General features: G+C 37.6%; 1 protein-coding gene across 5 annotated transcripts in view; it reads right to left on the bottom strand.

Annotated features, from left to right (window-relative positions):
* Positions 1 to 13,283, bottom strand: part of DCAF5 (DDB1 and CUL4 associated factor 5) — a 67,364-nt gene that overhangs the window by 44,697 nt on the left and 9,384 nt on the right. For 4 of the 5 annotated variants that reach the window (XM_027891724.1, XM_027891722.1, XM_027891723.1 and 1 more), the window contains 3 exons: positions 12,070 to 12,106; positions 9,604 to 9,743; positions 5,148 to 5,277 (listed from right to left, as the gene is read on the bottom strand). In XM_027891724.1, the coding sequence (XP_027747525.1) occupies positions 5,148 to 5,277; positions 9,604 to 9,743; positions 12,070 to 12,106 (307 nt within the window). Of the gene's footprint in view, positions 1 to 5,147; positions 5,278 to 9,603; positions 9,744 to 12,069; positions 12,107 to 13,283 lie in introns of those variants that run through there. The other variant, XM_027891727.1, reaches the window with a different exon arrangement.

Genomic DNA, 13,283 nt, shown 5'->3' with positions numbered 1-13,283 from the left:
AACCTAAAAATAAGTGAAGTGACACAGTCTTTGCTTGACACATATGTGTACTCTGCCTTGCTGAGTTGCTACCAGCAATTCTGTAACAATACACATTTGCAATACATATTTCTTTGTAAACAATTTAAGAAGCACAGATCTGTCTTTTTCGATTTTCTTAGAAAAGGGTTTTCTAAAAAAAAGGCATAGCTTCCAGACCCCATCTAGTGGCATAAACGCCTTACAACAGTCTCATCATCCGAAACCATATTTAAAGCTTTTTAGTGCGCTGTTTTTAAAAAAGAAACAATACAGATGATTTCAGTTTAACGTCCACCTGAAAGGCTGGAAATACTCACATGTTCTAAACACAGCAAAATAAGATTTCCTGAATCACTAGTCAACTTGTAATCATGCTGGAATTATGTTAGTACTGTATTAATAGCCCTTCATATGCTATTTTTGAGGAGCCAGCCCACCACATTCAAATCTTATTAGTTACTGGCGTAGAAGCAGGGAATCTCAATTGCTGCACTAAATCTGAGACAGAAGAGATATCAAGCTGTGAATGAACTTTGAGAAAAAGCAAAATGAATACAAGTCTGTATCCTGACGCAGTCAGCAAGACTAATCAAATTATGACTATTTGAAGTGAGCTAAACTTTCCACAATTCAGAGTTGTGCAACTGTCTCTAAATTTCTTCATGCTTGCCAAGAAATGCTGGCTTTTCAATTACTTCCTTCACTGTAGCAGTCAAGCATAAAGCACTCCCAGCTTCCCATTAGAAAGTTAACCAATTCTACAGCATATGAATAAAATCTGCTCATAATCAGGACTTTTTTCCTAGCCCTAAAAATATTTCAATTTTAATTTGTAGAGGTGTTTAGTGTTGCCTGACTATAGAAAGTGGATAAAACCAACTTTCCTGGCTGGAGGCATGTAACAGCAAGTAAAGACAAATTCTCTTAACAACCCAATTGGAGAAGAGCCATGTATATTAGAGAAAAGTACTCTGACGTAAAAATCCTCAGACTTTCTGGATAAATAAGTAGACGCAGCTCATTTGTTTCTCACAAGCAGTGGAGTCTATACTTCAATTCTTTAACCTACAAGGACTTCACTACTCCATTCAGTATTTTGAAGATTTGGAGCTATTGGTTTAAAAATGCACAATTAGCCATATTCCACTGACCGCCATACAAGTTTTGAAGTTAACAGCAAATCTCCCCTTTTCTGACAGTGCAGTATCAAGCTGAACAGAGTCAAAGAATAACTTTACTTCACCTGAGGAGCCCCTGCTGATTTAACCCAGAAATTCAGCTTCAAGCCCGACTCCCTTTGAATGAGTGAAATCCTGTGGATTTATCAAACTTCACCTATATCTGTAAAAAATATTACCACACCAGTGCTGTTGGCTGCAATACATGAAGGTATTGCTAGCTACAGTAGTGCTACTGGCCATAAAAAGTTAGCCTTTAGAATTCCAAGCTTTTAATTTGCTGGATTTTGCAGCTGACCAACAGAAGGATTCCTCAGAACAGCCTCCAGGTGTGAAGCACACCACGTAGTGCCTGCATCAGTCTAACTCTGCCTCCACTCAAGAACTGACACAGAACAGGACAGCAGCTGGGGTATGAGTTTTACATGAAGTGTTATACTAGCAGCAAATTATTAACTACACACAGCCATATTTCCTATATGGGAGGAGTGCTGCAGCCCTGCTTAACCCACTGAAAATTAAGAGTTGGGCAATCTAAAGCAAACATCTAAAATTATCTATACTTCTTCCCCTTCTTTCTAACCCATTCAACGTCTAATCAAAGCCCCACTACCACACATCGTGACAAAACAGCCAAAGTTCATCTGATCTGCAAATTAATAACATTTTTTCCTCATAAGACAAAATGAATCGGCTCAAAATACATTAAAAAAACAAGTTCCATATTTCTAGCATATTAGCAAATTAGATCTACAGAGACCAGTGGAAGTTTTGGCAAATGCACTGTTACTTTAAAAAAATACTAAAAATCCAGTCTAATTTCTTTAAATATGAGCGACTCTGGTTTTGGCAGCCCACTAGAAGGACGCAGATTATTCTAAAGTGTCCTCTTTCTTGAGAGTTCCCTGGGAAAAAAACTGCAGTAGCAGCAGAGTGCTTTAGGGCCATTTTCTTTTCATAAGCCAAGCATACCCATCTCACCATGTTTTGGGCACATCTCTGTCAAGGAAAGGAGGAAAGCTAATGGCTGTCCCAGGAAAATGGCAGCTGAGGGCAGACTTATCACCTGCATTCATTTATGTTACAGCTTGCTCACCTCAAGTCTGAGACTCTAAATATGAGACAACAGCATATACTCTGTGAGGAGCAGCCTGTCTCTTACTCTTCACTTTCCTGCAGGTAGGCTGCAGACAGGAAGCATGTGCCTATTTTCCACAATGCACCACATGTGGTAGGTGCAAAAACTAAATTCAGTATTAAAGGGAACAGCTGCACGGTACACACAGTGTGTGCCCAGCTGTACAGTAAGACGTTGCACACATTTTCCTGCTTCAGGTAAGTGGTGTGACCTATCCACCTCAGAATTTCAGCTCTGTAGTTGGATCCATATTGGACTTTTTAATTGGAAAGGTTTAGTTTGAACAGATTAGGACTAGGAAAGGGTAGCTCCTGTCCATCAGATGTAAATATACAAGCTTTCACTAGTTCAATTTATTCAAGGTCTTCAAGATAACCCAGAGGTTAGAACAGAACAGAAAATAGTAACTCTTGTCCATCAGAGGTAAGTATACAAGCTTCCAGTAGTTTAATTTATTCAAGACCTTTAAGATAACCTAGACATTAAAACATAAGAAATTCTTCCCCTCTCCTTTCATCATTTAAAAAAAAACCAAACCAAAACCTCCAGATGTTTCAAATGTTATTAAGACTTTCATACTGGTGCTAAACCTGGAGAAATACAAATTACTTGTCAAGAAGCAATTAAATTCTGTTGTAATTATTTTATATTTGGCATTTAAAAGAACAATGCCACAACAGAGGTAAAAATATGTGTCCTTAAATTTGAGCACAGACTATTGTCCCATACCACAGTAGCCCCCAACAAGCTCACAGTAAGCCCTTTGCTTTGTGGTTAAGATCAAGGAAGAAGGCTGGATAACATCTGGACTGGAGATCATTTGAGTTTCCAGGACCTGATAGCTGCTAACTCTCCAAACAAATGCTCATTCACACTTTTATATAAATGATGAGAAACTTCTGGAGATCAGTGTCTTAATAAGAACGGCTAAATATATTAGAAAGGTACTATTTCTGCTACTAGAAAGCAGCTGTTCAAATTTGTAATAAAACAATTCCTTACTCAAGTAATGTGCTCCTGCATATATCCATGTTTACATCATTAGTGATATACAGAATAGAATCATAGAATTGTTTAGGTTGGAAAAGACATCTAAGAAAAGTGAGTGCAACCATTAACCCAGCACTGCCAAGTCCACCACTTAAACATGTCCCTAAGTACCATGTCTACACATGTATTTAATATCTACAGGGATGGTGACTCAATCACTTCCCTGGCCAGCCTGTTCCAATGCTTGACAGTCCTTTTGGTGAAGAATTTTCTCTAATATCCAATCTAAAGCTCTCCTGGTGCAACTTGAGGCCATTTTCTCTTGTATTTCTTGCTACCTCGGAGAAGAGACTGACCCCCACCTCACTACAGTCTACTTTAGGTAGTTGTAGAGAGTGACCAGGTCTTTCCTGAGCCGCCTTTTCTCCAGGCTAAACAAACTCAGCTCCCTCAGCTGCTCCTCACAGGACTCATGCTCCAGACCCTTCACCAGCTTCACTGCCCTTCTCTGGGCACATCCACTCTTTATTCCTGTTAGCCTTATATAACATTTCCAGGTTGATCCTCTTTCAATTTGCTACCCATGCGAAAGATTTCATCTAAATTTTGCATTCATATAGGATTTTTATTGATATAAGCTATAGCACTCTACCAACAAATTTCTTTTATATTCCTACTCTGAGAATAAACGTCTGGAAAGAGAAATGTTTTGGTGTAGCTCTGTTTTGAAAAAAGGACCAACTCGTAGAAGTTCTTTAATCACAGAACTGAGGTAGAAGCTGAAAATCAAAAAATCCTGCAAAACTAGTATGACTTTAAGGGGGTAGAAGGGAGAGAATTCAGGAGTAAAACTCCGGGGAAAAAGGGAAGGATGGGGAAAAGGTGTTGTTGAGTTTGTTTCATTATTTCTCATTACCCTCTTCTGATTAGATTAGCCAAAAATTCAATTAATTTGCCCAAGTCAAGTCTGTTTTGCCCATGATGGTAATCCATTAGTGATCTCTTCCCATCCTGATCTCGATTCACGAGCCTTTCATCATATTCTCTCTCCACTGTTCAGCTGAGGAGCACAGGGGTAAAGCAGCTTTGCTGGGCACCTGGCATCTAGCCAGGGTTAACCCACCACAGCTTATTATGATTAAAAAAATGAAAATTTTAAATCTGAAAGACTGATAAAGACTTCAACAGAAGCTTAAATACTCACGCATTCCAAACTCTGATATCAGACATTGCATATATCCACTTTAGCACGCAGTCTAATCACATTTCATGCTGCAACCTTATTCTCTTCATTTGTTTATAATTCTATGCAAATCTGGAAGCACATTATACAGCCAAACTGATTATCCAGGTGCCTGTATTATTCAGGAAGTCATATAAAACTCATAAGCACTGAGTAAAAGCTGCCTTGACCACAGTCTCAAGTCAACCACTGAAAACTGAGATGGGTAGAAAAAATGAACTGTAAACCAGGCAATGCCCACTGCAGTTTCTTCCAGTATTAGCAAGCCAGTGCTAAATATAATGATGAGAACTTGACACAACAATCCAAGTTAATCTGCAGTAGTGAGGCCAGGCAGCCCTGAAAAAAATTACTTACCTTAACACTGAAGATCTAGCCCCATTTTAAATTTAATTAAATCACATATATGAAGAAGAATATTAATTATGCAAAATAATCGATAACCAACATAGTTATTAACTTTGTGCTGAATCTTTTCTTACCACCATATGTTATGACTCGAAAAAACAAAAAGAGTAGCATGCCATCACCTGTCAAGTGAAAGAAATAGCACAAGACAAGCACAGCCAGACCATACCTCTGAGGTTTACGAATATCCCAGAGTCCCACACCTTCCTTAGAGTTGGCGGTAGCCAGTAATCTGGGTTCTACTGGATTAAACATTACACTGTGAAAGGCTGATGGGTAGTGTGCCAAGCAGAAGGGCTCTGTTGAAAAAGTTGAAATTTCACATATAAGAACAAACAATGCATACAACTGCTTGATGCAATGACTTTGGCAGCTTAATATGGAAACAGCATAACAAGATCTGAAGATATGGAGACATGTTCAAACCATTTCTCAAGCTGACACATCCAAAGAAGTATAAAACCTGAAGTTTTCAGAACCACCCACGTGTATCTTAACTCTGTCTAAATATGGGAAAGGATACATGCTGAATTTCAAGACACCATTTTGCTTCTGGAAGGTTATGAGAGTTTAAAACTAGCTAGTCAAAGATCAAATATTTGAATCTTCTTAAGGTTCACGACCAAATGGTCATCTGACAGGGAGTAAGCATGGGGGGGGGGGGCCTTCTGAAAGATTTCTAACAATATATGCCTGAAAGCTTCCACAGTCACTAATGGATGATCGCCCAAACCACAAATGTAGCACCAATGGATTACATGGGACAATAATACGGCAAGAAGTGAAATAAGTTTATATGGAACTCAGCTCAAAGCAAGCTGCCAACCCTGAGGAAAAAAGGCTTGCCACCTCCTAAGTGCTGTACAAGCAGACAAGAAGGGTGTTCCTCTTGCATAAAAAAATGTTAACAGTTGGCTCTTACTATTCACAGACAGAGCAAAAAACATGCTCATTCAGACTCTCTCCCTCTCATCAAGACTCTGTTTGTCCTGCTACTCTACCCTATTCATTCTGTCAAAATGCAGTCTCCAGGAAGAGTGGGGAAAAGCCTTGACTCTGTCATCCTTCTATCTTTCCGCTAGCTTTTACAGCTTTAGACACAGTCTAATTCTCTTTGCCATGTGTATCTTTTGTGGCATGCTGCCACTTTTTCAATCAACTAAGAAGCCAGAATCAATGCCTATTTTGAGCCAGGGATTATGCCAGACTTTCCCATTCACTGTTCACTTTGATACAACTCCTGTGTTGCTCACGTGCTTGGGAGACAGTTACTGCCCTTATTTGAGCCACCCTGTGCAGGCACCCTTAGCCCCACAAGCACCTCCAAAGATACTTAATTTTCTTTCCTCTTATCACTCGTTATGACGTACAAAACATGGTTAAACAGACAATTCTCTCAAATTTCCAATACCTTATGAAACAACTGCCTATTAAGCAACAGAGACAGAATGAACATTTATTTGTCTTGCCCCACCTGTACCCTCCTCCTCATGCACTATTACAAGCTTTTTCTTATAGGGATTTTCCTCTTCAGCCTTCCTTTAACAGTGATGAAAACAAAGGTCTCCAACAAAGCTGAAGCTCCATGGTGCTATTAATTGTCGTAAGAGAGAGGTAAAAAGAAAGACAGAAGCCAACTTCTGCTCTGCCAGCCTGCCCCAAGGCTTTAGAAATTGCTATCAGTCTGCTGGCAGTTCCAAATAAGTTTAACACCAAAACTGACTTCTTTCTTTTTTTTTTTTTTTTCCCATCATCAAATCAGAATCCTGCTGGGACATAAGAGGCTGTGTTATTAAAATGGCAACCCCTAGTGAGAGGCAAAGGCTTGCGTTAGCTGAGTGGAGAGAAAAACAACATCAGATTGCCAAATAAAAGAACTGGTTTTTTAAATAAACTTTCAATTTATGTACATTTTTTTAGTCAAATTATGGTCACTAACTACTGGTGCTTTCCTTTACACCTTTATTATAAATAGCCTGGCACCACAGTTTTCTTCTAAGATATCAAAAGTTGCCTTTCAGCCTCTCAAAGAGAGATTACAGGAGCTAAACTAATGAGGCACTAAGTCATTTTAATGAAAAGTAGGGGAACTACTTTTTTATCGTTCTTTATGTTCATTCACAATTGTAGCTTTTATATGCCAGAGTATGAACATGTTTCCCAAGGGAGCAGCCCTACACCATCTCTAATAAAAATTAAATTTGGGTTATAAAAACTACAGCATAAATCACTCAGCAGTGAAAGACAGGGAGAAAGAGAAGGGAATGAAACTCCTTTTCCAACTTCTTTTAATGCATTATTTTAAACTAGGATGTTACTTGCAAGATTTTAATAAGTTGGCCACTCAGGGTAACTAACTGTACTCACACTAGCAGGCATAGTGCCTATTCTCTTGAAAATACCAGTGCAGACCAGGGGATTACCCCAGTGACAAGCATTGTACTGCAGTAAACATTGGCAGGGCTCACATATAAATGCTGACTCAGAACTCCTATATAAGCATGCAAAAGCCCGTTATTTAACATTCAGAGAACCTAAGACAAAACTCCAAAAAGCCTCAAATTTCTATAGCCTGCACTTTGTCACACCATTTTCACTGGTGCAGCCTTCTCTTTCAAAGTCTTAACAATAGTAAAAGCAGTAACAAGGTTTAACTACAACAAAGAAGAAAAAAATTTATTTTCATATAATCTCAGAAATTCAGATCAGATTGGACATAAGCTTATGATACTGAACAGCTTCCTACAGATGCATTTAAGCATCCAGTCCTCCTGACTGCTGACATCCACTGTCAGCAACAGGTAGTTCTCCTAACAGAGACAGATCTTTATAGCGCAGAGTTTAGGAGGAGGCAATAAAGGAACATTTCACCATTTTCAATTTGGAAACCATATTCAGTGTCTGGTCTTATAATTTGGATATTATGAAGACATAAAAGCGGGAATGAAGTGACACTTGCACATTTTTTTACTTTATCAAAAGTCACATCCGACTAGTTTAATCTCTTGCTTTGATAGAGGAACTGACCTTTTATACAGGGGAAAAGTGGTATATATATTAAAGACTAAATTCACATAAGTTCTAGTATCAAGTTTTATTACATGCAGTTGAGATTAGCAAAGGGAGATGCATGGGGTAAGAAACTGGCTAAAGGGAAGTTAAATAGCACACTTCACTGTGCTACAAGAGGCTTATGAGCAAGAGGGGTGTTATTAATGAGTTCCTCAAAGACACAGAAGAGACAATATAGATATTTTTATTAAAGTCTGCAATATACATATATGGAGTGTGTTGTGCATTTTTTTCAGAATGTTTAATAAAATTACTACATGGGAAAAGAGATAAGGGGTAATACAACCGTGCAAGAGAACTGCACAACACTGAATGAAGTGCTAATATGTTTAGTTTCTATTTATACTTATACAAAAACAATATGCCTGGGGTAGGGAGGGTATTTATAAGCAGTCTACTATGAGTATTCTGGTGAGGCTTACCAAGACAGACCCAACTCTGGTTACTCATGTTCAATAAATCCTGCAGGATACTAATGTCTCTAAAAGACTCCTATAAGACTATAAAGTATGTCTTGTTTCAACTTTTCTTTTCAACATTTCCTGGTCAAAAAGGGACAGTCTAGGAAAGTTATCAAATTCACTAAGTATGGAAAGATATAATTCAGTCAAACAGCAACTTTGACACAACAACAAATGTGTAGAAATTGCCACAAAATACATTAAGCTGAATTTCACAGCCATAAACAATTTTCCTGTAAGACCAGTAGAAATTACAAGTTGAGGCAATTGCATTTAATCAGTTTGCTAAAAAGTATAGAATTTTATTTCATCTATGAATGAAGGGAACCATATTCTGTACTCCTGCAAATTGCTCTGTGTTCTTTAGGATGAGGTAAACTTGAAGCTTTGTTTACTTATGTATTACTTAAGTATCATACACTGAAATTCAATTACTGTGGTATTTCTCTCAAATTTATGTGACTATAGTTCTATACTGAGATTCTTCAGCCTCAAAACTGCAGCTGTACAAACACAGGCCACGGTGTTTTGAGAAGCTGCAGGTTTGTTATATAAATCAACATTATCCAGTTCTGTTTCAGAAAACAAAGTAATAATTCAGCTTCCCTATTATCACATAAGGGCTCTAAGTTGCCATACAACCAGAAAACATTATGCATAAGTGTTTTAGGGTCACAGGGAAATATGTAGTTAGCTTTGAAAAACTATTCAAATCAAAATGACAGCTTTCTAAACATCCAAAATTTCATTTTAGCCCAGGCTATAGGAAAAAAACCCCAAATCCCTTATTCCTAATTCACTGCAAGTTTTGCAAGATGTTGTCATTTCCTCTACTGCCCCTTTACTCAAGTTAAAACCTATTCAAACCAAGTTCTATGCTAGCCTGCACTATTTACTGGTACTTTATGAAGTCATTTAAGACAAAAAGACTGAATTGTAAAGACCAGGGCTTGCCTATCACTGTCTAAAAGAACTATGCCTCACTTTCACCCTTTTCCAACACTCACTGTCTCGACTGTCCCTGATAAACATCTTCCCTGCCTTGCACAAATTCTTCCTCAATCAATGATCTTTTCCTTCTAGAGATCTTACCTCCATGGGAAGACTCTCGGATGTCCCAAATAAGAACTCGGCCATCATCTGATGAACTGGCAAAGATGTTGTCATTTACTGGGCTTACTGAAAGGCCGTACACTGCATCTTCATGGGCAAACACATCCAAAGTTTCAGTGCTGGAAAAGAGACACGATATTAGCATTCTTCCTTCTTTTGCTATTGTTTTAAAAAGCAAAGTATTTACAGCTTTACCTACCTAGTAACACTTAGCGACGAAGTTTATGCAACTTCCTAAGGAGACCCTTGTGTATAACTCAAGAGAAAACCAAACAAAATGCTCACGTACAGTGACCAAGACATCATGCCACGAGAAAAAAAATATCTCAGACCAAACCCCAAACATTACAAACTTCAGATATTGCAAGATGCTATGGAACTCTTGTTGTGTTAGATCAAGTCTGGGAGGAAGCAATGGGAAAGCGAAAGAAGCCTTGGGATCTGTGGAGTAAATTTTTACTACTTAATGTAAAAAAGAAAACCAGACAGAAGTACTCTCTTTAATACAGGCTTCTGTATTGTCTAAAAGTTCAGTTGAAGCTCACAAAAGACCAACTTTCCAGATGGCTTTTTCAGTAAGTTTTCTTGATTTTTCAGGATAGACCAGACCTATATTTTTCCATGTAGAAAAACCAGAAAAAAAGAACAAAATTATTCCCTCTAAAGTACCTAGTTTTCAGCCATTCCACAGCTATAAAATAATAATAATAAAAAAAAAAGCCCATTCTGTTCCTTTCCCATCTTTGCTGGAATACTGAGTCAGAATATTCTGGGATTGTTTTATTTATTTGAAAAAGCCCCTTCATTTCTTTAGGGAATACCCTTTGTATGCAATCCCTATACCTCATGGAAGCTCCACCACAGAGATCCCACATAAAATCAGTGTTTTACTCACATGGCAATTGATGTTCTTGGTGACAGACCTACTAACTCTGTCTCATGGACCATTAATAAAAAAGCCAAAAAAAGCAGTAGCAGAAAAAGCCATTTAAAACCACTGAAAAGCAGTTGACAGAACAAGTGTTGTCATTCAAGAAGACAGAGCAACTTTCTGTAGAAATCAATCACAATTTAATGTGTCAGTCTACTAAAATTTCTTTCAGAAGATCCCACAAATAACCTTAGAGGAATTAATTATGTATGCATTACAACTGAATTTAGCATACCTTCAAAAATAAAACCAAATCCTGATAATGAAAGCACATTAAAAACACAACATATCAGAAAGACTAACATCTAAGCAAGACAGAGCAGGAAAAAATATGTTACATAGAGAAGTGTCAAGGACAAAGATCTTGTAAAAGCTTAAAAAGTCAGAACACAATAAACATTGGCATCTAAAATTTTGACATTTCCACCTTTAATTAAAACAACAAGAAAAACAAAACACCAAACAAAAAACCTCTCCCAACAAACACCCTCCCAAACAAAACCCATACAAAACACACACTCCCAAAAGCCTTAAAACCAAAAACCCCCCAACCCTTAAACACCAAACACCACAATATTCCTGAGAAAGCATCAGAACAGAAGGACAAAGTTACTTTTGCCCAGCTACCATGCAAGACTTATGCAAGAAGCAGACACAAGGCATGATGGAAGGCAGATGTACATTGAACAGTTCAATGCAAAAGGCTTTGGACAAACATAGCAAGGATTATGTTATTTAGGCAACTCAAAAAAGGTAAGGGTTTATATTTCTCTGTTCTTATATATATCTCTTCCTGCTTTTAATTTATACTTGATTTTCTTGAGTTCATGTTAATTAAATGGTCATTGTTTAAATCTGTAGAAGTTATTAGTACAGACCAAAATGTTATAGTTTTTTTATACCTCAAATGAAGTAAGCTCAGAAGACATGATGTCTAGAGAATTCCAATCCAATACATTACCACCATTGTATTATTTATATTTTGACTAACAGCCTAATCTTGATTAAGCACAACAAAGCCTAATTCCCAACCGGTTTGCAATTTTGGTAAAAAGTAAGCATCAAAAAAATCTGCTTCACATTAGTGTGGAGAATCAGGCAGCTGCAGTCAAAGTTTTAAAAGCTAACTAGGTAGGCCAAGCACTAGCCATCTTAAATATGAGTCAGGTGAGTGCATTGAAAAACAAAACATCTGTATGTGCCAACACTTGTATATGTGCCAGAATAACCTGGCTCTAAATCTACCCAGAACTACTATGCTGTCTGCAGGAGAGTATATATATTTAACAATCTTTCTCTTCCCCTAGGTCAAAATGATACAAAACCCAAGTGCTGGAAAAAAATGGAATTATGAGGAATACTTCATTCCCAAAATTAATTTAGATAAATAAAAAGCAAGTTTCAGGATTAAAACACTGTGCTCTTATCCCAGACCATTAATTTAAAACAAAAAGTGCCTCCAGTGAGTTGACATTAAGCGAGTTCTTGAAGCAGTGGAAATACAGTGTATTTACCTTTCAACATCATGGAGTATAACTTGCTCATCATTGCCTAAAAAGAGAAATATAAGCACTTAACATCATGTTCCAGTGGTTAAAAAGCATTATAGTGAAAAAAACCCCAAACCACTTTTTTGGTTTTTTTTAAATTTTCAATTTCAAAACCAAAACTGAAGCAGAGAGAAGACGAGCTCAGTTTCCAAGTGGTTAGCTCTCTGCTCAGTTATGTGAGAGACTCCAAGTCACATTTCCAGTCATGACCAAATGTACCAATACGCTCCACCTGCTACTGCTCAACAAATAATTCTATTTAACTATACTACCAACCACTCCTTGTTCAGTTTGAGCTTGAGTTTTGGGACATCTGCAGTAAAGAGAAGAATATTCCATGAAGCAGCAGAACACTTTTAACTCTCATGAAAATACATCTTTCTTCCTGCTCAAAGGATACTCCATAAAAAGATCACGGAAGGTGAAAAGAGATGTCATAAGTGAAATGCACTGGGTTCCCAGATCAAATACTGTCAGCTAACACTATCAGCGTCCACGGTTTTGCAGCCATCGAGAAGGCAAGAATGTGACAGCCAATGTAATTTCTTCTGTATTAACAAAAACCAAATCAAGTAACCAGACAACCATGTCACTTTTCTCTGATCACATCCACTGAATACAATGGAAACTAACCACATGTATGCAGGCTAAGAAGGTCACAGCCACAAAGTAATTCCAATAACTCATGCAGCGTTTTTCAATCTATAACAGCAGAATATTTTTCTTTGGTCTCTGTGCTGAATACTAATTTACCTAAATTTGGTTCCTCCTCTTTGGAAATATGTAAGGACACACACACACTTTTATATTTAATTCAGAAGAAAGGAACCCAGAAAGCTCACAAAGTCATATTTTCATGCTCTGTATGTCTTTGTAGCTGTGATATAGAGTTGTGAAGCGTTCCTAATGCACACCAAAGCTAGAGGTTCAGAAGGGGTAAGATTTCATGTTATGATTTGTAAGTGCTCAGTTGACTCAGCTTTCATTTATCGCATATATATTTCAATTCTATTCTGTTTTAACAGAATAAATACGAGAAAGTTTCTCTTTCATTAACGAGGTGTGAGATTTTTCTACAACCACTTGCTCTTTGCCCAGTCTCCTAGTTAAATCATGCCAGCCTTAGATTACTGCAGCAGCTTGTCTATTCTGTGGTACAGTAAATAAGTCACTTAAAC

The sequence above is a fragment of the Empidonax traillii genome, unplaced genomic scaffold, assembly GCF_003031625.1.
Source record: "Empidonax traillii isolate 1590-97213 ecotype Southwest subspecies unplaced genomic scaffold, ASM303162v1 scaffold328:size603334, whole genome shotgun sequence".
In the NCBI taxonomy this organism is placed as follows: Eukaryota; Metazoa; Chordata; class Aves; order Passeriformes; family Tyrannidae; genus Empidonax; species Empidonax traillii.
This window is presented reverse-complemented; position numbering and strand designations above follow the sequence as displayed.